This window comes from Plectropomus leopardus, chromosome 10, assembly GCF_026936395.1.
Source record: "Plectropomus leopardus strain MGB_pleo_1.0 chromosome 10, ASM2693639v1, whole genome shotgun sequence".
In the NCBI taxonomy this organism is placed as follows: Eukaryota; Metazoa; Chordata; class Actinopteri; order Perciformes; family Serranidae; genus Plectropomus; species Plectropomus leopardus.
Genome location: NC_142185.1, coordinates 27,129,023 through 27,151,506, shown reverse-complemented (window position 1 = coordinate 27,151,506; position 22,484 = coordinate 27,129,023). Strand labels below are relative to the sequence as shown.

Here is a 22,484-nt window from a genome sequence, read left to right as displayed (position 1 = left end):
TGGGTTTACGTTGCAACTTTATCCCAGCTGGCAGGGAACGTTCCCACAATATTAACGTTACATACAAGTTACAATAATGTTACACATACCTTTTCCTGAATTATTTTCCTATGCCTAAAACATAAAACACTCAAACTGTAAAGACTTTTCTTCGTTCTATGTGACTTTTTAGAATAGAGTGCACACCTAGGTCCACCAGAATCGAATGCTGCTGTGCGGTGAGCTGCTTGAGCAGGTCGTGGTACGGAGTGTCTGGAGCTTGCTGACGCTGAGGCAGCCTGTGACGCAGCCGGTGCTGATGGGAGAGGAGTAACCAGACCTCCCCGCGTCTGCTCTTAGGAACGCCTGCACACAGAAGACGGAGACTGCCTGTTAGGTGTGATAATATAATAATGACAATTATCTCGATATAATTTTCTTTAATGGTAATATAAACTTTGTTCAATAAATGTTTGATGTAGTTAAAAACTTTAATTACAATTTTCTCGTCAGTGAACGTGATTTCTTTCTAATTCAAGTCAGATAGATTTTAAGCAGCATTAAGCCTTTAACACCTGGATCAGCATCAGTTTTCCAGTGCTGCATTCAGATGCCTTTCACAAGCATTTAAACCTCTGAAACTTAAAAGTTAAAAAAAAAATCAACTTGTTAAGAAAAGTCCTGTAAAAAAGAAAGTAAAAAATGACAAAGACATTACATCTTGAGATAGCACTTAAAAAACTAGGGAAATGTACAAAAGACAATACAAAAAATGAATGGAAGAAATCTTGTCATTTTTATCCTAACTGCAACTTTTTTCCCTAACCGTTGTCGAAGAATGCCCTCTGGGTGAATTTCTCCCAACAGAGAAGAACAGTTTTATTTGCACATGCATAAGAAAAAAAAGATAATTTAAATTTAAACATTATGCAGATGAGTTTAGAAGCCAAAATTGCTTATGGAGATACCCCTCTTATTAATTAACCATGATCATTCATAAAACAAGAAAGAAAAGATGACATATCGTGCATTTAAAACTTGTACAGAAAATACTGACCAAAGATAACACACTTACGAAATGTTTTAAACTGTCTGTAAAAAGGTTTTTGACCTGCTGCTGACCAGGATTAGTATTTCTTTGTCAATTTTCTTTCAGTTATTTTGGGTTGATTGTGAAAATGATCCACTGTTTGGCAAATGTTTGTCACATTCTGACAATACAAATTAACTAAAACTACAAATTACAGAATGGTTATAAGCATTTAAGCTTGAAAGATATAATCATCCGACAGTTATCGTAATGATTATTAATTTCTAATAATATGAAAAATGTATCCTAAAAACATTTTTGGCCATACCGCTCAGCCCAGCTGCATGTGCTCATTTAAAACTTCACACATGAACTGCTGCATGTTTATGGATACGGAATAACATCTTTAAAACCACTTTTTCTCATTCATCTCACCTTGGCAGAGTGCACGATACATCTCCTCCTTGTCTTGTGGGACTGTCGTTCTGCCCGGGGCTGTCAGTTTTCTCTCCCACAATGCCTGCGCCTCTTTGGAGCACTGGCCCACTTCCTGGTAGTTCAGCTTCATCTTGCGGATGTGCAGCTCATCCCTGCTCGCTGCAGCACAGTCACCACAATAATAAAAACAAATAAAAGAACGTATTCAACATCAATTTGCCAGTTTTGATTCAGAAAATCAAGAGCAAAGGCCAACGAAAAAATAAGTCTGCTTTTGTAAAACAGGATGAATCCAATTAAAAGACACCAGATGTGAGTGTAGCTATAACAACTCACGCCTTTTGTCACCAGTTACCATGGAAAGCCTAAACACAAGCCACAATACCCACATTAACACCAAAGATCCTTATTATGAGGGAGCTGCATCAAGATAGTGTCGAGAGGTACAACAAACAAAGGAAACAAAAACACCACCATGAAAGTACGATCGTCCCTGAACATGCAAACCAAAAGCAGTGAATGAACATCAGAACCAACACCCGAAATCATGCAAAACATCTATCTGCCTTGGTCCCAAAGGCTGCTTTTATATCTCTTACCTTCTATGGAAATTATTCACAGTTAGGTCCTCAGACCAGCATTGGTGTCATAGTAACAAAACAAAAGGAAAAAGATGTGTTGGTAGAATGTAATTTAATATAAAAGCAAAAGATCTCTTCTTTTATTCTATATTCTGTGTTTCTCCTGAAAACAAAATATTATTTTTAAATGTTGTTTGAGCTCGGCATGCATAAAACTGGCACATATTATGTTCATAGACATCATTTACAAGGTGGGGTTTACTTCATTTTGCTGTATAGATGCATGTTTTGATCATAAAGAAGCTAATTACGTGTCCCAAATGGCCTCTACTTCCTCTTCTCCACTCCTCCTTTTGCCTGTTTACTTCCTGTCAGATTATTTTTTGTGGGTGTTTCTACTTAGGTGGCTTTTTTCTCTCAAATTCTTTTAACTTTGACACATTCAATGCATATACATTAAATAGCTTCAAAATAGAGATTGTATAACAATATTTTGTTATAAAAAATAAACTCAATTGCATAATGAATAAAATGTAGAGGAAATTAAAAAACAAAACAAAAATAAATACCTCATGGTCTGCTAAAAATACTGAAGTAAACTGAAATGTCTAATCATTTACTATTTTTTAAAGAGCATTTGTTGGGGTTTTTATGTCTTTAATGATAGGACAAATGAGGGGAAATGATGTGCAGCAAAGGGCCGCAGGTTGGCATCAAACCGTTGGCTGCTGCGATGAGGATGCAACCTCTGTACATCGGGCACCTGCACCTACCCTAATTTACTGCTAATCATTTTTTGCCTATTAAAATTTGTTGTTGAGTATATTTTAAAATCGGTAACTCTAAAAAATGTAAAGAAGGGTAGTTTTTTGAGCCGAATCATTTAATGTATATAATATTTTGCTATAATAATAATCACATCTACAAAAACATGTTCACAATAAAAAAAGTGCATCTATATCTATATATCATATATATCTACATTGAATACATTACATGTTTAGATATAAGTGGTTGCAAAGGGAGTAAAGGAAAAGAGGAGTGCTAAAAATTACTTTGGGATAAGCCCTGAAAAACCTGGGCCATTAGAGGGCGATATTTCTAAATGCTATATCCTGTTATTATAACTATTTACTGCTGTTATTTTTTCCTCTGATACATGCACTTTAACCTGCTGAGTGTTTAAGTGTGTTTGCATATCTGCATGTGCTCACATGTGTGTGAGTGTGTGTGTAACACCAAAACATTTCGCTCTAAATATAGCTGTGCTCCAGAATCTCAAACCAACACTTGAGCTCTCAAAATAAACAAATGACAGCGTGAGGAGGAGCTGAACCACCTAACCCCGTGTCATAGGGCTTCAGTTAGAAACGACAAGATGTGAAGAGTTTGATTATGTGGTGAAGACTCAGTGTGAAGCTTTCATAGCTCTTATAGTTTATAGCTAGAGCTGCAAAAAGTAACTGATTGCCAGGAAACTATTTTGATAATTAAGTACTTGTTTTAGTAGTTTTCGGAGCAAAAAAAAAAGGAACAGAATTTGCTGTTTCATTCTTGTCAAATGTGAGAATTTGATGCTTTTCTTTGACATGCATAATAATGACCTGAACTGCTATGATAAAACATAACATTTGAAGACATCACCTTTGGCTCTGAGAAATTACACATGGCATGTTGCACTATTTTCTGACTTTTTTTTTTTTACAAAATGATTAATTTAGAAAATAAAGGGCAGATTAACTGATAATGTAAATAATCATTAGTTGCCCTATCATCACCAACTAAGGCGATCATGGTGGAGACGGTAAAATCTAATATAAGAATAGTCACTCTCTGCTGCTCTTTGTTGCATGTCCTTCCCTTTTCCCCATTCACTGATAGCGGTCCTACCAAATAACGAAAAAATGCACCCAAAAAAAGTTTAAAAAAGGAAAATAGAATAGTAAGTTCTAATTTTCATTCACAATCAGCTCACTTTTATATTGAATGAAATAGTAAAAATGAACCATTCCCTATTTTTCTGGGGACCCCCTGGAACTCCCTCAACGACCCCTGGGGGTCCGTGAACCCCTGGCTGAGAACCACTGTTCTAGATGACACCCAGAGCAATGTTCTGGGTATACGGGTACATATTTTGTTTCAGAGCTAAGAACACTACACTAAAATAAAGATAAAAAACCCCAAACAAAACTGGGTGTTCACAAATTCAGGCTCCCATTATACTTGATGACATCACAAGTTTGAGACTTACTTTTCTGGCTTCTGGCTAAAAGAGAGAATAGCTCATGTTCACAACTATTGACTGAACTTTCCTGAAATAACAAACTGGATCAAACCAATTCTAACCAGAGCAGCCCTGAGACAAATTATTAATGCCACCAATGTCTGCAGAGGAACAAATACACTAAACACTCTTCGTATTTGTCATCCATGTGACCAAAGGAAGGATATGTTCTCGGGGTGATTATTGTACTTTCTGTGCACATTAAAAACTGAAACTCACCCTCCAGTCTCTGGTTCTCCTTCTCCATGCGCAGCAGCAGGATCTGCTGGTGGATGGCAGTCTTCCAGAGGGCCCGATAGTCAGCCCCCGTCCTCTTAGGCCTCTCCCCAGACAGGGGGTCAACCGCCAGTGGCAGCAGACGCCCCAGAGGATCCAGACTTGAGTCCAAGCCACGAGGGGAGAGCGGCAGCAGCTCCCGGCCATCAGAGTGGTCTGAAACACCAACATCAAAAACATTAATCGAAAACACTTTTTAAATGTCACAATGAGCTTCATGCAAGTAACGATATACAAACAAATTTTCTCTTATTTTTGTTCGTTTCCATGATTTGTTCTTATTTGTTAGTAGCCATTGATTTTTGGGATTCACTAATGTTTGCTTGTGTTTGCTCTTCTGTTAGGTAAGAGAAAATTTTACGGTGGTCGAGAGCACTCTTAAAAAGACAAGTGAAAAACATCTCATTTTCACAGCGCAGAAATCTTTGCAAAAAACAAGGAAAAACAAGTTCTATATTTGAGAAACATTTAAAAAATGCATGAATATCATTTATTCAAATTTAGATGATGTTTCAGGGTAATTATAATGACAATAATACTGATGATAATCGGAGGAACTTTTACATTTCTTCATTTTAATCTCATGCCACTTTCCACTTCGACTCCACTACACTCCAGAGGAAAATATTGTAGTTTTTACGCCACTGCTATTATTACATGACTACTTTAAAAAATGACATTGAGATTTTTGCACACAATCCATATAATAATATAATAATTAATTACAAAATGAATTGGCAACTATTTTACAACTGTGTATTTTTCTGGCTTCTGTTTGTATGAGGACTTGCTTTTCTTTTAATTATTTAGATTTATTAAATTTATTGAAACTTTTTTGCACATGTAGTTTTACTTTTAATACTTCAATACATTTCCTTGAAATGGCATTTACTTTGATTATGTTTTTTAATAGTACGTCAGTTTCACTATTGCAGAAGTTCTCCTTCTTACAACTTTGTTTGGTGTCATGTCTCCAGTCTTGTTCATGTGACAGTCTTGGCACACAAACCTGCCCTTATATAGTGTTTAGGGGGTGTTACCTATGCTAAATAGGTGACTTATGATCAAGTAGGATTCATCATTGAACACACCTGGGTACGAGCAGATTTGGATGGAAGAGCGTTTGGTGCATCTGGAGTTGACTTCTCCAATATTTTCTCTTACCAGAAAGTTAAGAGAAAATATATGAAAAATTTAAGAGAATGTTGCTGTATGAAGCCCTTAATTTATATGTGCAGTGAATCTAATGAATGTGAAATCCACGTTTGTGACGTTTGTTGGTGAAGATGTTATCTTTGTTCTGGATGTAGAAATTATCTGCTGGCTACATTTTTGGGCTCCCTGGAGTAAGCGAGGACAGACTATGTTATGTAGTAGGATTATTTTCACAAGCTCCATTATCAGTGTTTATCTGACAAGGATGAATTGGCAAATTCCTCTTTCCTTTCAACCCTCCCTGCTTTCCCCATATATGTAAGTCTTTCCACAAGAATCAAATGTCCTCCCTGCCTTGCACTCATTTTTTATGCACTTGTGGATTATTCAGAGCGTATTCACTGTGCATCATGTTGTGCCTTGCCCGTACAGCGGGTGGGATTGTGTTACCAGACCTGTGTGCTGCATGGATGCAGGCTTGTTCAAGGGTGAAGCGACCCTCAGGAAGATCTTCTGTCTCCAGGAGACCCTGCGTGGGGTCGGAGGGGGACCTCCGCTCAGTGAGTCGCTGCTGCAGCCAGACAGGGTCCTCTTCCTGCCTTCCCCATTGCTACGAGAGAAGACGAAAGCGTTACAGACACCCGATAAATGAGTCAGGTCTCATCTTGCACCGACAGCAACTTTTACAAGTGCAGACAGACAGACACACACACACACACACACCCTTCAGCACACACATACATGTAACCTGTCCACTCAGAAACTTTATACAAGCGTCTCATCAACCAACTCTCTGAGCTGATGAGAAATGTTTAAGGTAAACCTTAAACGTACTGATTAAAAACATGTACCAGGCATTGACTGACTCCCAGTGTCCATGTTAATAAGGCAGACAGTTGTGTTGTCGTGTAAAATGACAACAAAACTCAGTCACACCAACAGCCACAGCCGAGGCGCATGCGTGCTTGTTCATTTTCTGGAAAAGAAGTTTGTTAGTGAAGAGGACAAACTGGTTACTGAGCTGCAAGAGGACCTAAAAAACTTAAAGTGGACCTACACCCCTGGTTAAGTTTTTCTACCTGTAATTCCTATCGTCTATGATGGTCCAAAAATATTACTCAACATGAACAGCTTTCTCCAAAAATACAACTAGAATCACGACCTCACTGCTGTATACCTCTGCAAGTGTGCAGTGACAGTTTACATCCATGTCTGTCCAGACTCATGTGTAGCCATGTCAGTTAAAGATGCTTCACATGTGGATGTTGCTATGACAGCAGCAGAGCATGTAGATGCAGCAGCTGGTAGCTCCTCAAATCCTTGACATTTATGTGAAATTTTGTCATAATTAACATATGAATTCTTCAGTTATGATGAAAAAATACATTTTGTGAGGTCACCTTAAACTTCGATCTTTGATCACAAAATCCAAGTCATTTAATTCTAGAGTCCAAGTGGGCGTTTGTGCCAAATTTGAGGATAATCTCTCATGGTGTTCTTGAGATCATGAGAGACAGAGACCGATCCATGATCATGGTGACCTTGACTTTTTTACATGGAGCGCCTGCCCTACCAACTGAGCTACTGGGTGCCCCCATAGTGACCTTGACTTTTAACCTTAACTTAATCGGTTCCTAGCTGTGTCCAAGTGGACATTTGTGCCAAATTTTAAATAATTTCCTCTAGGTGTTCTTGAGATATCACATTATCATGAATGAGACAGAAAAGGCCACCTTGACCTTTGAACTATGACCACTAAAATCTAATCTGTTCATTGTTGAGTCCAAGTGGACGTTTGTGCTAAATTTAAAGAAATTCCCTTAAGTTGTTCTTCAGATATTGGGTTCATGGGAATGGGACAGACAGACAACCCAAATACAGCAGGTGCTCGGCAAGCAGCCCTTTTCGACATGCCAAACAGCATAGGAGAAACACAGATTTCAATTGTAAAACTGCTTTATTCTGTGTTTTTACTGATTTTAATCCCTTGGTCTGTTTGTTTTGGAGAGTAAGACACTGCGGATATTCGGCTTTCGGTAAAAACCACCTGAGCAATTAACACCGAAGGAATTCTAACCGGAATAAGTTTTAGCTGGTTGCTATTTACAGTCATCACTGCTATATACAGCTCAGTTTTATACAATATACTATGAACAGAGCGTCCTTGCTCCGTCTCTCTTTCAGCTTAAGGGCTCCTTGGCCTGAAAACCACAGAAGACCTCTGTGGTTAAAGCATTAAATGTAAAAATGAAATCTCAAAAGAGAATTCATGAATGACTAGTTCCAATTATGTTTTCCTCCATTAAAGCAACAAGGTTTCCATTTGACTTGTTGAGGATCACTTGATGGCTCCAGTCAGCTTGGTCAGCACACAAGCGCCCGTCTGATCATGTGGACAGTGAAAAACAGGAAGTGACCTTTACTGAGACAAGTGTTACTGAAACCATGACTTAACTGTCACAGCTCCTCTGCCTCATCGCCTCTTTAACAGATTAAAATTCCTCATTTGACAGATTACCTCCTTGCCAGTAAAAGTTATAAAGAAAGCCACATAAAAAACAGCGCAGGGGTAGAATTATCTCATGTTGCAACAGATAAAGCAAATCTGGCTGTGAACATGTCGAATTATTCAGACTTAAATACCCAGCAGGGTGAGGGATTTTCGACAAGCTGTCTTTTAAACCTGCTCTTATTTATCATCAGAGGCTCCTTTTGCTGCAGTGTGCGGTGGATTGAACCGCTGTCAGAGGAGAAATGCATCCTGTGGAAATGCCATTTTACGACGGTCTGCTTCACTGAATCTCATTCATAATGAAAATGTTAACCTTTACTCTCTGCCACCCATACACCTTGTCGACCCTGTCAAGGCAACGCTGAGAGAGGAGACTCTCGGGCACACAGCTGTAGGTCTTGCTTTCTTGAACATATTAGCTGACTGATTAGTGCAGCAACCTTTCAAAAGAAAAACATCACTGAACTGAGTGGGCATGATGCTTCACCCTTTCAAACTTGAGCAAACTAGCTTGATATTTTTCCAAAACATGAGAAGAAGGCAATTAGAAACTTGATTTAAAAAAAAATTCCCAAATTAGAAAGAAAATAAACAGAAAATTAGCATAAAAATAAATAAATAAATGAATTAATTAAAAATTAAAAAACAAAAACAACCTTTTTTTTAAGTATTTAAAAATAACATAACAAATAAAAATAACAATAATATATTAATTCTGTAACATAATTTTCAATATATTATTATGATAATTATGAATATATTTTTCTGGACATACCCTCAACTCAGCTTTTTCCCCATGTTTTTAAAAGAAATTAAACCAATTTGCTCAGGGTATAAATATTTGTGAAAGGTGCCTGGGCACAGCACAAGATAAGTAATATCAGTCCAGGTTTCAAAGGGTTAAAGGCATCATGGATAGAGTGAAGTGTGGTTAATAAAAGCTAGAAATCCAGGTTATTCCAGTTGTGCCGTGCAAAAAAAAAGCTTCAATTCCACATGAAAATATGAGAGAGGGGTGTATCAGCATCTCCTTCTACTTCTGAGAGAAACAGGAAGAGGGCGCGTCCACTGCAGAAATGGTTGGAAATAAAAGAAACAGCTGGAAAGTTTGGGTTTTTTTTACAAAAAGCTACAAAATACAGGGTCAGAGAAGCTGGGTGTTAAAAGGTTTGGACAGCCAACATGTACGCGTCTACTGGCATCCCAGCAAAGACCAATCTGTCCCTCCCACCCATTTCATGCCATCTTTCCACTGCCGATGGCTCTTAGCAGGGGGGCTTCGTCTGAGCACCCCCTCTCACCTCTTGAGGCTCCCACTGTCTGCCAGGGAGCTCAGGGAGCCCAGTGAGCCCTGGTAAATGCTTTTCAGGAAAGTGGGGGCGGAGAAGGAGGAGGGGAGGCTGAAGGTGGACTCGCTCTCCGAAACGCTGCGCGTTCTCGAGACAGCCACGGGACTGGGCGAAGCCAAACATGAAAATGCCCACAAATAAAAAAAAACAAAACAAATACATTATACAAAAGAAAAGAGCTTCTGGTCAGAGCAAGGAAAAACACACAAGGGTTCAAAACAGTGACAGGAAACTGGTGATGCTATTGTTCAAGGATAGAGGAGCAGAAGGTGGAGAAATCTGAAAAGCGCCGCAAATAGATTACATTGTCTTTGTGTACACCAAAGGTTAACTAAATATTTAGTTTGTGTGAAACTGATTAAAAGAAGCAACAGGTTGTGATTGTCTGAAGCAAAACCCACAAACACTCACTAACTACAATTCACTCTGTGCAAAACATTCACTCCTGCAACATTATTACATAGATGTATATTCTTCCTTTCTCTGTTTGGTTTAAAGGCAGCGACTGATGGGTGGAGGTTACCTGCTCTGCAGCAGCTCTGGGTTAACAGACTGTTGTCTGCGCAGTGGAGCCTGTTTGCTCTGGGCAGCCGGCTGTCCCTCGAAGGAGATTCGCTTCTTCACAGGTGGATGGCTGAAGGTGTGGGCGCGCCGACGGAACTGCAGGCCGGCTTCTGGGTCATCGTCGGGGAAAGCAGGAGGAGAACCAGGAGGGGAGTGACCGGGAGATTCCTCATCTTGCTAAAGAGGGCAGAATGTGACGGATGAGAAAGATGTCAGTGCACCAGTAAAACTATTTCACAGTAATGTACATTCATGAGAATTCATACCTAGATTTTTTGTTGTTTTTTTTGTTTGTGTTTTACTGGACAGGACAGAATTTAAGCATGAAAAGGGGAGAGAGGAGGGATGACATGCATCAAAGGAAACGAGCTGGAAGCAAACCCATGGCCACTGCAGCAAGGACATCGCTTTTGTACATGGGTCGCCCACACTATCCAATGAGCTACCAGCCGCCCATAACTAGATTTTTAATCCTTTAGAAACAAACGTCCCACAAACGTCCTGTTTAAATCGAGCTAAAATAAGAACCATGATAGCTAGAGCATTCATTATTTTTGCAACAGACAGCTAAAGCTTCTGTCTTCCCCTCCATCACGTCATTATCAGTGTGCACTGTAAAAATGTGACGTAACCCATTTGTGTGTGGACTGTTTTGAAGCCTTGAGTTTGGCATTATGGCTGTCGCCATCTTGGTTTTTTGGAGCCAGAAGTGACCATATTTGGACGAGAGGCTGGCGGTGTGGAAAAGTGAGGGGCAGATCTGCCGAGGACACTATCTACAGAGAGCCTGCCACTCAAGCTGTCCTGCCCTTAAATATGTGTAAGTTTGGACCTTAATTAAATGCAAATGTGTGAGATCTAAAAAAAAAAAGAAAAAAGAAATCACTGGGGGTCTGTGGGGATTGACTCTGTTTTGGAGCCAGCCTCAAGTGGCCATCACAGGAACTGCATATTTTGTCACTTCCACATCAGCTTAATTTCTCAGCCTCAGAGGTAGCTGCTTGGTCATTATTTTACAGTACTTTATTTGCGGTGCCAAGATAGTATTTTGCTGTAATTATGCCAGTATGGGATGGCCAACTAAAATCGATACAGCATAGTATTATGATATTGCATGGCATCTAAAATAAAACCATAATAACTAAAACATTCATTCTTTTTGCAGCATAAAGCCAGGGCTTCTGTCTCCCCCTTCAACATGTTGTATACTCATGATGTCGTCTTTATGCTTTGTTAAGTATGTTGCAAAAATGTGCAAAAACAAATTGACCAGAGAAATGTAGTAAGATACTCAGAGAAATGACATCAGAAACAAGCAAAAATACCAATGCAGGCACTGGAGGACCATTTCTTTTGCATAGTTCAAAAGGGTTACACGTGGTTGGATTTTCTGATGAATCTGACTGTTCAACAGAGTCAAAATAAGAGAGAATGTTGAATTATGACAAGTTAAATAGATGTTAAAATAGCAAATTCCTCTAAAACACACTATGTATTGCAGTGCAGGTCAATAACCAGGGTGAAAGCAGGCAAAAATCCAAAGGGTAATAATCACGCTACATGTCTTTCAAAGTCAAACACACACAGCGAGTAACCAAATCTAAATTAAACACCACCTCAATTCCTCAAGTTACAGGTCTGCACTCACCTAACCAACGTAACCCCACAGCAGAGACTCGTAACAGGTTTAACTTTCCACTCAACACTCCTGGACTCAGCGTTGCCTCATGGCTGATGGTACAACTCCCACATCTATTGTATTCTAATGGGCGATGTCCTGTGACTCACAGCATCTCACACTATTGGCGGGGAGGACCTCAGTGCCTCAACTCCACATGAAAACGCTCCAATCTCCTCCCTTTGTGTTTGCACAGACCTCCTACTCTAAGATCTGACATGACAGGAGAAACTCAGCAGCATCTGTGCTGCTTAACTATGAGGTCTGATAAAGCTGTTGTGATATCGAAAGTCTTCCCACTGCTAATCAGGTTGCAGAAGGTCTGTATGTCCATTGCACATGTGCAAATCATGCTAAATGTCACTGTCAGCTGAATGGCTTAATAGTGATTTGTAGATTTTACAAAAAAAAAACACTGACAAGATAAAGTGACTCTGTGGATCGGTGCAGTGTTGCACTACGATGGGACTAAGTAGGAGGAAACCAGGGCAGGCATTGCTCAGCAGACGCACAACTGGACATCCTGACTTGAATTTCCTGCTCGACATCCTGACATAATTCCCAGATGACCACTTATTCGCATAATCACCAGGCAAACAACATTCTTCTGAATGTCACTACTATAACAAAGAGGGCACAGGTGAGAAAGCGAAGACACCAGATTTTGCTTGTGCATACAGAATATACACTCATGAATCATGATGCCACATCATTTTGCACAGAGCAACTGGGGACAGAAAACACCATAACTTGCTCCTCATATGTAGGGCTGTGTCATTGAGACTATGATTGATTGATTTGCTTTTTTAAGTCTGCAGCAGCCAGTGTTGGAGGATTTGGTGAAAGTTAGAGATATAGCAGCTTAATAAAATCCCATCACTTGAAGGCTGATGTGAATTTTCCTCACGTTAATATTTCAAGTAAATCTGACATGTCATCATTGAATCAACAGGCAAAGTGAGTCATGTGACAGTTACATCGAGGGTCTATTTCATATCTCTGTGTGTTATACTGTGAGCAACACATCCTGAACACAGAACTCACATATAAAATTCTGTTTACCAGTCTTGGGGAGTATTACTGCAAATGTGACAAAAATGTTGTATGAAGACTGTGTAGCTCCAGAGGAAGCTGTTTGTGAAATATGATAGATTGACACAAGTGATGTCACTAGAGTCAGCATCAATCAGGTCTGAAGTTAAAAAGTGGTGAGATTGTTCGATTGCTTTAGACCAATTATTATCACTGCTTGAGGCAAGTGGCTTGAGGCTACATTAGCTGCTTCTAACATCTTCTAATCACCTGTAGTGGCTCGCCATGATCAAAACATCTGCCACCACGTATTGATTTTCTATTTTTGGAACTTGACCATTCATCAAGAGTGCTACTGTAATATATGTACCGTTCAACTTTGCATTGCACCACACTCTCGGGCGCTAAATGTTCCCTAGGCACAGACCAAGCAGCAAAACGCCAGGTACAGTGAGAGTGAAACTTAATTGTTCATCTGCTGGGTTGGTTCAATTGCTGCTGAGGAAAAAAAGACTTTATCAAGAGCTCCCACTGTACTGAATGCACAGACACCCAAAAACATTAAAACTTGCTGACCCCCTTCCGTCCACATAAGAGAAATGACCACAGCAGAAGATGACATTATACACAGTGTCTGGCAACACTCTTTGCTTCTGTTTACGTAAAAAAGTCAGCACACAATGACATATAAGGATCTCGAAGTGTCCAATTTCATGGAGGTAGTTTCAACCATAAGCCATTATAACTCCGATTTGAGGGGCAAACGGGCACTTGAAAATGAGTTGTAGGGGTTAAAATATTAAATGGGTTAGGGCCAATATCTCTGCTTCTGCTGCATCAATCTGATCTTTTCCTAATAAATTGTTCACCGTTGAATTGAGCAATGTTCTTGGAATCTCTTAACATCCTGACTGATGGGGAGTCAGGGGGACTACATCACACACTCACTCCACATTCTGCAAAGCAGTGACACAACGAAGCCAACAACCCCAAATGGTTCCCTGGCAGCTCTGTAAATTCCCTGTCTGCTGCACTGTTCTGTTGTTTGGCCAATGCATCTGCATCATAAAACAATGTTGGAATAATGAAGTGCAGAATCAGGTACGAGAAGAGAAGTGTTGGCAGACTCCAGCCACTGACCCTGATGAAAGTGAGAGTATGTCACACTCGACCTTTTCTGAGAAGAGAGATGGAAGACAACATGCTTTTAAAAGCCACTGGGTGAAAATGAGAATTCCCAGAGTCCCTCGAACGAAATTCCGTGAATGCTCGTGTTCCCCCTCAAGGACACTTACCCTTTCAAAACCGCCAATGCTTCCCATGCTTCCCAAACGGCCCCGCATCCGGCTGGCACCCTGGGGACAGAGGTGATAACAAAACAGAATAACAAAAATATATTATTAACCAAAATTACCGACCTTGTGGTTGCACGCCTCTGCAAACCTGTCAAATTGCAGTTACAGTTTACATCCATGTCTGTCTTAGACTCATATGCAGCCATGACAATTGACAATGCTTCAACCTGGATGTTAATGCAAAGAAGCTACATATTCTAAAACATGAATGCTTCACACAGCTACACAATCAGCACTGTTTCAAGGCTGACACCTACAATGTGTGTCACTAATACCTGACCAGATGTCTCCCCTTCTATTATGAGTTATGATGTTTAGAAACAGCCAGAAAAAGTGTTTTTGCAAAACATTATGATGTTACATTAAACTGATCATTGACATTTCTGAATCCAAATTTTCATCACTATAATTTTGCCCAATGAGACATTTGTATAAAATCTTTTCATGATTAGGGTGCAAATTCCTGAGTTATGGCAAAAAAATGTTTTTTGAGATCACACTGACCTTGATCTTTGACCACCAAATTCTAATCAGCTTATCTGTGACTCAAAGTAGATGTTTGTGCCAAATTTGAATTCCTTCAGTGTTCTTGTGATATCATGCTAATGAGAATAAGAACAAGTACACAGTCCTGACCTTTGATGTTCTACTACCAAAATCTCACCAGTCAGTCTTTGAGTGCCAAATTTGAAAAAAAAAAAAAAAATCCCTTGAGGTGTTAGGGAAACATTGCGTTCACGAGAACAAAATAAGACATAAGGTTACAGCAACTTTGACATTTGATAAGAAAAATCAAAATCAGTTTATCTTTGACTCAAAGTGGGTGTTTGTGCCAAATTTGACGAAATTCCTTCAAGGTGTTTTTGAGATATCACTAAGAATAAGACAGAAGAGGACACAGTGACCTTGACTTTTGACACATGACCACCAAAATCTAAGCAGTTCATACTTGACTAGAAGTAGATGTTTGTGCCAAATTTGAAGTAATTCCCTTAAAGGCTTCTTGAGACATTGTGTTCACAATAATGATATTTATGTACAAATGGAAAACCCAGAAACATAGTGCCTCTGGCCACAGCTAGCGCCGATACATAAAACATGTTTGCACAATCCTGACTGCTCGTGACAAAAAGTGCAGTTGATTTTGTCAATAATGAAATCAAACATCTACTAGCCATGAATCAGAAAATTTTAAAAGGGCAAGACATTTAAAAAAGGACCAATATTTCCCGACTTAATAACATTAACAGTGTTGTTGTTCAGTCTCTGAGACAATAACAGATGGCAGCAGAGGTCTCAGATTGCTTGGATCCCTCTACTAAGGAGTTATTCTGCTGTCTCACTGGCAGATATGGGTCAATCCAAATCCCCTGGATGACAATGACACAGAAACAGCAACTGATACAAAGACAGAGCAGAGACACATAAGGGTACACAGCACAGCGGCTATATTCTGTCTGGGGTGGAGAAATAACAGACAGAGACGGGGATTAAACTTAAAAATGATGTGGGGGGGAGAAAAGAAAACGTGATATAAAAAACCCTCTCTTGTGACCCACCCTCGCAAGTATGTTCTCCAGGGAGTTAGTGAGGGAGGTGCGTGCTTTATTCTTGAGAACATCAAGTTTGGAGCGGCTGCTGGTGGCTGCGCCGTCTGCTGCTGAAGAGCTGTTCGCTGCAATCTGTGTGAAGTGAGCAGAAGAAGAAAAATAAATCAAAGAAATTATGGATAAAATGTGACTTTCATTATGAGCCTTCAGTACACAAACTCTGTAAACAAACCACACAGCCAAGAATAATACTGGATCTGTTGTTCTGAATGATAATACTGAGCATACAATCCCTGAGGCTACATCTTACTGAAGTAATAGTGATCAGCCCTTTCATACTTTAATGTCATGCTCTCCCCGCAGCAACTTATGGAATGCAACAGTGATTGAACTGATAACGGGCTTACAGTAGGTCTTTTCCAAAAACATTATGCTTCAAGATGGGAAGTGAAGAATTTCACATTTAAAATAGCAGCAAAAAGCTGAAAAACTGTGTTTTAAGCATCATTAGCAGCCATCATGAGCAACTAAAATCCCCCAAAATTTTATGCAACCTCACAAACACTCACAGACACTTTGCGTTAGCAGTAGAAAATCCAGTCTGACTTGTTTCTTCAAATATAAGAACACAACATTTTTTTTTTAAGTTGTGCTGTGAAAACGTTGCTGTCATTGTCGTTCTTTATCTTTCGGAAAAATAGAAACCTTGTTCATTCAAACTAAGGATAAGAACTCTTTGAAGACAGAGAGGTTGAAAGGGCTGAAACATGTTAAATTCTGTGCTATTCTGGAAAAAGAAATTCAATCATTTTCAGAATCCTTTCAGGCCTAAATTGACATTTCTCCAATTTCAAGGATGTTAAAATCTGAACCTGTCAGAGGCAAAAACAAGCACTTAAGCAGACGTGTACTGCGTGTAAACAAATGGCAAGAGTGGATGCACTGCAGCCTGCAGTTTTAAAAAATGTTGCTGCCGTTGGTCACTTAAGACACAAAAACATGGGACAAGGGGGTCCAGGTTGAAAAATACTGAAGTTAACCTTTAAGTAAAATCTTCTGAAATCAAATTTCTAACTAAGCACGACTTTTTTCATCATATACAGGGTTAATTATTCACCTGCGGGGCCTCTCCGATGTGGAGGTGGGACTTCTGTTTGGTTCCACAGAGCTGCCTCAGATGGAGAATCACCAGCTCGTTCTCCTCGTGGTCTGACCCGGGCTTCAGTCTCTGCAGACACATGGATACACAAACACTCAAAAAAAACAAAAACTGCTTTGAAACAGATGCTGCATCTGTAAAATATTAAACTGTCTCTAGAAATCAATCACCAAAAACTGTCAATATGTCACTGAATTTCTCAGAAAATAAAGTGTTCTTTCTCTCAGCAGAGCCAAACCTTACCTGAACTCGCTCAAAAATCTCAGCCTGCTCGTTGTCAGTCAGCTGGGAGAGATATTTTTGGATGGCCAGCTTTGCTCTGGGTGGGTAGAGACCTGGAAACCGAAGCGGAAATAAGAGGGCTTTTTTAACTCTGAGAAAGAGACCATGCATCAATTTATTTATGAGCCAAGTCACAAAGAGAGTCCGCGCGGCTTACCTTCAATCCTCTCACAGAGCTTGTGCAGGTCGTGCATGGGGCAGGCTTCACAGAGCTGGATCTGGGTCTTGTTGCTCTGTAAGGCTGCTGCTGTAGTGAAGGCCTGCTTCAAGGTCAGCATCACCTCATCCACCTGACACAAACATGCGGGACAAGACAGGCATGCACAGTCAAAAAGACAACACAGATCAAAATAAATGGGGTTAAGACAAAAAGATGAAGTCATTTGTATGCACATGTTTTGTGTGACTCACCAGGGACTCACTGGCACACTGGAAAACGAAGCACACATACTGACTGGGACCCGACTCTGACTGGTCCCGACAGATGAATCCAAAATGGTCGGACTGTTTGACACCCTGCGACAAATTCAAGACAAACATGAAACGAGAAAATCACTAGAAGGAAACACCATGCATGTGGATCTTCGTATTCTGTCAGTGCAGCGATAAAAAACAGAAAACTGCAACAAAAAACTGTCATTGACACCATAATGGCTCTTGACTGTCTCCATTTCCATTTTCAATTTAATTAGTAGAGTAAACACTTAGCGCACACTAAACAGTGTGTTATCCTAAAGAGAAACTTCAGTATTTTTCAACCTAAACTGTATTTTCCCATGAAACTGGTCCAGTATTGAGCAAGAGGGCTGCAGTCTGAAAATGGGCTGCAATGTAACCACTTAGGGCATTTGAGCACCGTCAATTAACATCCACTAAAAGTGCTCGTTTTTATGACTGACAGGCTCAGATTGTTATTATAAGTGTCTGACAACATCATGGAAAGCATTCCTACAGAGAAAGAGCTCTTTGTTAAAGAGTAAGATCCTTTTTTGTTTAATTGGAAACGGCCCTGAAATCACAACTGTGAAACCCAAAAGACTCCATTTAAATAAAGAGTGATTTCATAATCGTAAAACAAGTTGCGTCAAGTCAGATTTATTTATAGAGCACATTTAGAAACAACAAACGTTGACCAAACTGCTTAACAAAGAGATAAAATCAATCAAGTAAAAACAGTTAGAAATTAGAGAATATACGTGAATTAATATCATTCATATCTTTATAAAATCATAACCCAAAAATTGCATTGCACAAACAACACATTACAACACATTGTAATAAAACATAAAGCACACTTTATATAAAGTATATAGTAACAAAATTATCAAAATAAAACTCACAAAAGCTTTTTTGGTTTTTCTTTCCACTGTTTCAACAATCACCAAGTCTGGTTTGGTTGAAATAAAACCCTAATTCACCTGATTAAATGTGAAAATATGCTGCTCTAAACATAATAAAGTTACTGTTTATCCACACAAAGTCTGGCAGGTTTTGCGATGGCGAAGGCTGCCAGCTGCTGCCTTTTTTGCTAAATACTTGAGCAATTTTAAAAAATGTTGTCTCCATTAGTCACTTAGAAACATAAATATGGGAAAACAGCGTCTAGTTTGAAAAATACCAAAGTTACCCTTAAATGCAAGATGACTATTTGAAGAACCCGAATTAAATCAGGCAGCAAAAAAAAAAAAAAGATCATTTCGACATTTTCCATCAAATTATAGACTGAAAAAAGGAGGCCTGTTGTGGTGTCAAAACAGGCAGTAATGCATTTGGTGTCTAAAGAAGAAGTGCAGAAAATTATTCTGAGCTTATCTCATCGCAAGGACTGAAGCCGAGACAGAAAAGAGAGGCTTTTAATGTTAATACAGAAAGTAAAAATAAACCAACCTGACAGCAGGATGAGATGTCTTTGAAATTCTTCTCCAGCACCACTGTCTTACTGTCTGGACTTATGAGATTTACTTCAAAACGCCCGACCTGTGAAACACAAAGGTGTATTATGGTCAGACAGATTCATGCACAAACACACAAAAAAGCACTCAGGCAAAACAATGATGTCGTGGGTATAATTTAATGCAAAGACAATCTCAGTGTCAAGTATCTCATGACAAGGACTCGGACTATTCGGAGACCCGTTCAATGACATACATAAACAAACTCGCGCACTCTCCAAATCGAGGTCAACATGTCTGCACCAACGATTTTTCCCATAATTGACTGCTATGACGAGTATCATATTGAGCGTTGTGCTCTAGTTTTTAAAATTAGCCTCATGAGGAAATGGGCATGGTGTGTGAGGAATGGCAGCTGGCTCACTCTGCAGCTCGAATGCTTTTTCACAAAACGCCGGCCTCCACGTTTTTACACAGTAGTAGCGCTACACTCACAAATTCTCCTCAGGAGTTACGGCTTTTCTAACTGAAGCGGTAACTCGGGCCTGAGCCAGTCGCAGCGTTATAACTGCCAACCACATAAAAAATGATTTGTAGAAGCAAGAAGCTCGGGCCTAAATGCAGAGAGGGTGTCAATGACAAACGGTATGAGGCAAGCAAGCATTTGGTTTTCTGGTGTGAAAGATGGAGTCAAGTGAAAAAAAAACATCCATTCATCTCATTCACAAATCAGTATATGTACAGATCAGCCCAATACACCCACCTACCACTGCAGTTTTGGAGAAAATCCAAAAATAGTATAAAATATTACTGGAAGTCAGCACAACTGTCCACTATAATCACATATAGTATTTATTCCTTTCAGTTTACAGCTGATGACTGCAAATCAAATTAAATATATCCCTTGGCCATGGTGAGCTGCAGGTTTTAAGATAAAGCTTTTCAATGTCCTACCAACGGAAGAGCAGCTACAATCAGCCGGAGACACAGATAAGAAACCTCTGAGCTGATATGATCACTCTGAAAGCAACACATCAGTTTTCCTGGAAGTCAACAGAATTATTGCATATTATTGCATTATATATTGTGGCATACCGCAACTTAAATGTGGATGTTTCTAGTTGCCTCTCTGTCAGCTCTTTCTAAATTTGTGCTAAATTTAGGCTTTTAAGTCAATTTTGCAAGTCTTGGTGGAGCTTTTTGTGGTTGGTGTTGCATAGTGGCGGCGTGTGGCTCAGAGTTACTCATCGGCAGTGGTGGACAAAGTACACAACTCTATTAATCAAGTGAAGTACAGATACTCCTGCTCAAATAATACTCCAATACAAGTGAAAGTTGCTGGGTCAAATTACTTACTGAGTTAAAGTACTGGAAAACTTGCTTAAGAAAAAAAACGCAAGTATTCGAAGTACTTTTTAAAAAATCTGGACGTATTTTTGTAAATTGTCCCGTACGTTTACAGAACCTAATGAGGCCGTGATGAAGTTTGTGTGGTAAATAGAGCAAACATTTAAAAAGATACAAATCACTCAAATACAACCACCTGCTGATGACCTCTTCTTTCTACCTGTCTCTACTGATGAACCGCCCAATCTGAGTAGCACAAACCAGGCCAAGATTTTCAAATGTAAACATCAGTACACATCGAGGAAAGGTTGGAGAAGAATGAGCACCGGCTGAACTAGCATCCTGCTAGCCACTGTAGAGGCGTAAAAAAAAAAAAAAAGGACAAACTCGCCAACGCCACATCAGCAAGTGTATTATTCTTTGATTCACCGAAACCTGGCAAAATCCAGGATGACGCCATTCAACTCGGTGACTCTCTTTCTATTTGCCGATGTGGAGGAGCAGAGGACTGGCAAGGGAAGGAGATGAGTTTTGTGCTTTATGGTGAATAAGTACTGGTGTGCTGCTGGGAATGTCAGGTGCTGCTGGATCACTGCTAATGGCAGTGTTGCTGTGTTTGAGTGACAATGTGGCCGTCTTGTTGTTGAGGTCCAGATGTGTGGACAGTTAAATCACTCTACAAACAGCCTCCATGGATTACCAGAACCGTCCGGAAACATGGACAATCATAAAGCAGCAGCCATCAATATGAAGCAAAATGGACTGAATTATAGTGCACAAGTTTGAGGGGCTGATGGGATTGCATTTCAGTGGATTTGTACCTTGTATAATTCCATGTGAAAAAATTAATGATTGATTGAATATGAAATTTGCTCTACCTGGAAGAGCATGGTGCGGTTCTTCTCTGAATCAGACGGCTGAACGTGGTTTGGTGCGCTCGAGTGTCTGCGCCGTGTGGGACCCATGATGACGCCCTCCCCTGGCTTCCTCTGCAGACTCCCCGCCAGGCTGCTGCAGCGTGTCCGGAACTCTTGAGGCTCCTCAAAACCAGAATCCTCCAGGATGCACTCGGGAAACGCTCCTCGCAGACTGCTCTGACTGGCACTGCTACACAAGCCTTTACCTGAAACACAAACAGCAAAGATACACTTATTTAGATGAACACACCTGGAACTTTTAGATGCTACTCTGGTGTACTGAGCCACTACATCAATAAAAGAGCTAACGCTAAGTCCTAAACCTGCATACAGGCTCCTACCTCCAGCCATGTCCTCCACTATAAGGCCATCAGGGTCTTCAATACTCTCATTCAGAGCAGAGGACAGCGGGTCTCCATCTCCTCCAATGAGGAACTCCACAGGGGGGCTGTCTGTGGACCCTCGCTGGCCGTTGAGCAGTCGAAGACGCTTGCGCTCGACCTCATGCTGACGAAACTTATCGATGCAGTCATCGATGAGGGTGGCTGGAGCCTTTTTGTGCAGAACTGTCACCTGGATTTTTAAAATGCAGCAGCATTAACACTTTGAAACATGGGCAAGTAAGTTTGATTTCTTTTTAAAAAAAATATGAAAAAAAGACAAGAAAAAAGAAATGATTGCAAAATGAACAGGAAATCAGTGAAGAATACTTGAAAATTACCTGAAAAATAAACAAAAACAAAGAAACAAAGAGAAGAAAAAGAAAAGTTTACCTGAAATCGTAAATAAATTAACTTAAAGTGCTTAAAATATAACAATTTTAATTAATTTTAAATATATGTAGTTGTGATAATTATAAATATAGTTATCTGGAAATATTTTACTATCTTTTAAAAAAAAATCTAAATCAACAAATTTCTTGCAACTTGCGGGAGATCTTTACCAAGTTGCTCATTTTCTCTTTTTTAAAATCCATGTTATTTTTTTTTTAAAGAAATCAATCCAATTAGCTCGGGATTCGAAGGTTTAAATAATTTTGAAAGGTGTGATGTCAATCCAGGTTTCAAAGGGTTAACATAATTACCTGATAGAATAAAAACAATT

The 22,484-nt window shown here is 39.7% G+C and overlaps 1 protein-coding gene across 2 annotated transcripts in view; it reads right to left on the bottom strand.

The window, feature by feature from the left end:
- tbc1d4 (TBC1 domain family, member 4) overlaps positions 1-22,484 on the bottom strand; it is a 48,310-nt gene that overhangs the window by 10,805 nt on the left and 15,021 nt on the right. Inside the window, exons 3-17 of one of the 2 annotated variants that reach the window (XM_042494100.2) lie at positions 21,722-21,953; positions 21,342-21,586; positions 19,112-19,201; positions 17,636-17,740; positions 17,382-17,514; positions 17,186-17,277; positions 16,901-17,011; positions 15,793-15,915; positions 14,174-14,233; positions 10,128-10,345; positions 9,557-9,709; positions 6,199-6,353; positions 4,532-4,744; positions 1,445-1,606; positions 187-345 (exon numbers count right to left, since the gene is read on the bottom strand). In XM_042494100.2, the coding sequence (XP_042350034.2) occupies positions 187-345; positions 1,445-1,606; positions 4,532-4,744; positions 6,199-6,353; positions 9,557-9,709; positions 10,128-10,345; positions 14,174-14,233; positions 15,793-15,915; positions 16,901-17,011; positions 17,186-17,277; positions 17,382-17,514; positions 17,636-17,740; positions 19,112-19,201; positions 21,342-21,586; positions 21,722-21,953 (2,251 nt within the window). The remainder of the gene's footprint in view (positions 1-186; positions 346-1,444; positions 1,607-4,531; positions 4,745-6,198; positions 6,354-9,556; positions 9,710-10,127; positions 10,346-14,173; positions 14,234-15,792; positions 15,916-16,900; positions 17,012-17,185; positions 17,278-17,381; positions 17,515-17,635; positions 17,741-19,111; positions 19,202-21,341; positions 21,587-21,721; positions 21,954-22,484) is intronic. The other variant, XM_042494103.2, reaches the window with a different exon arrangement.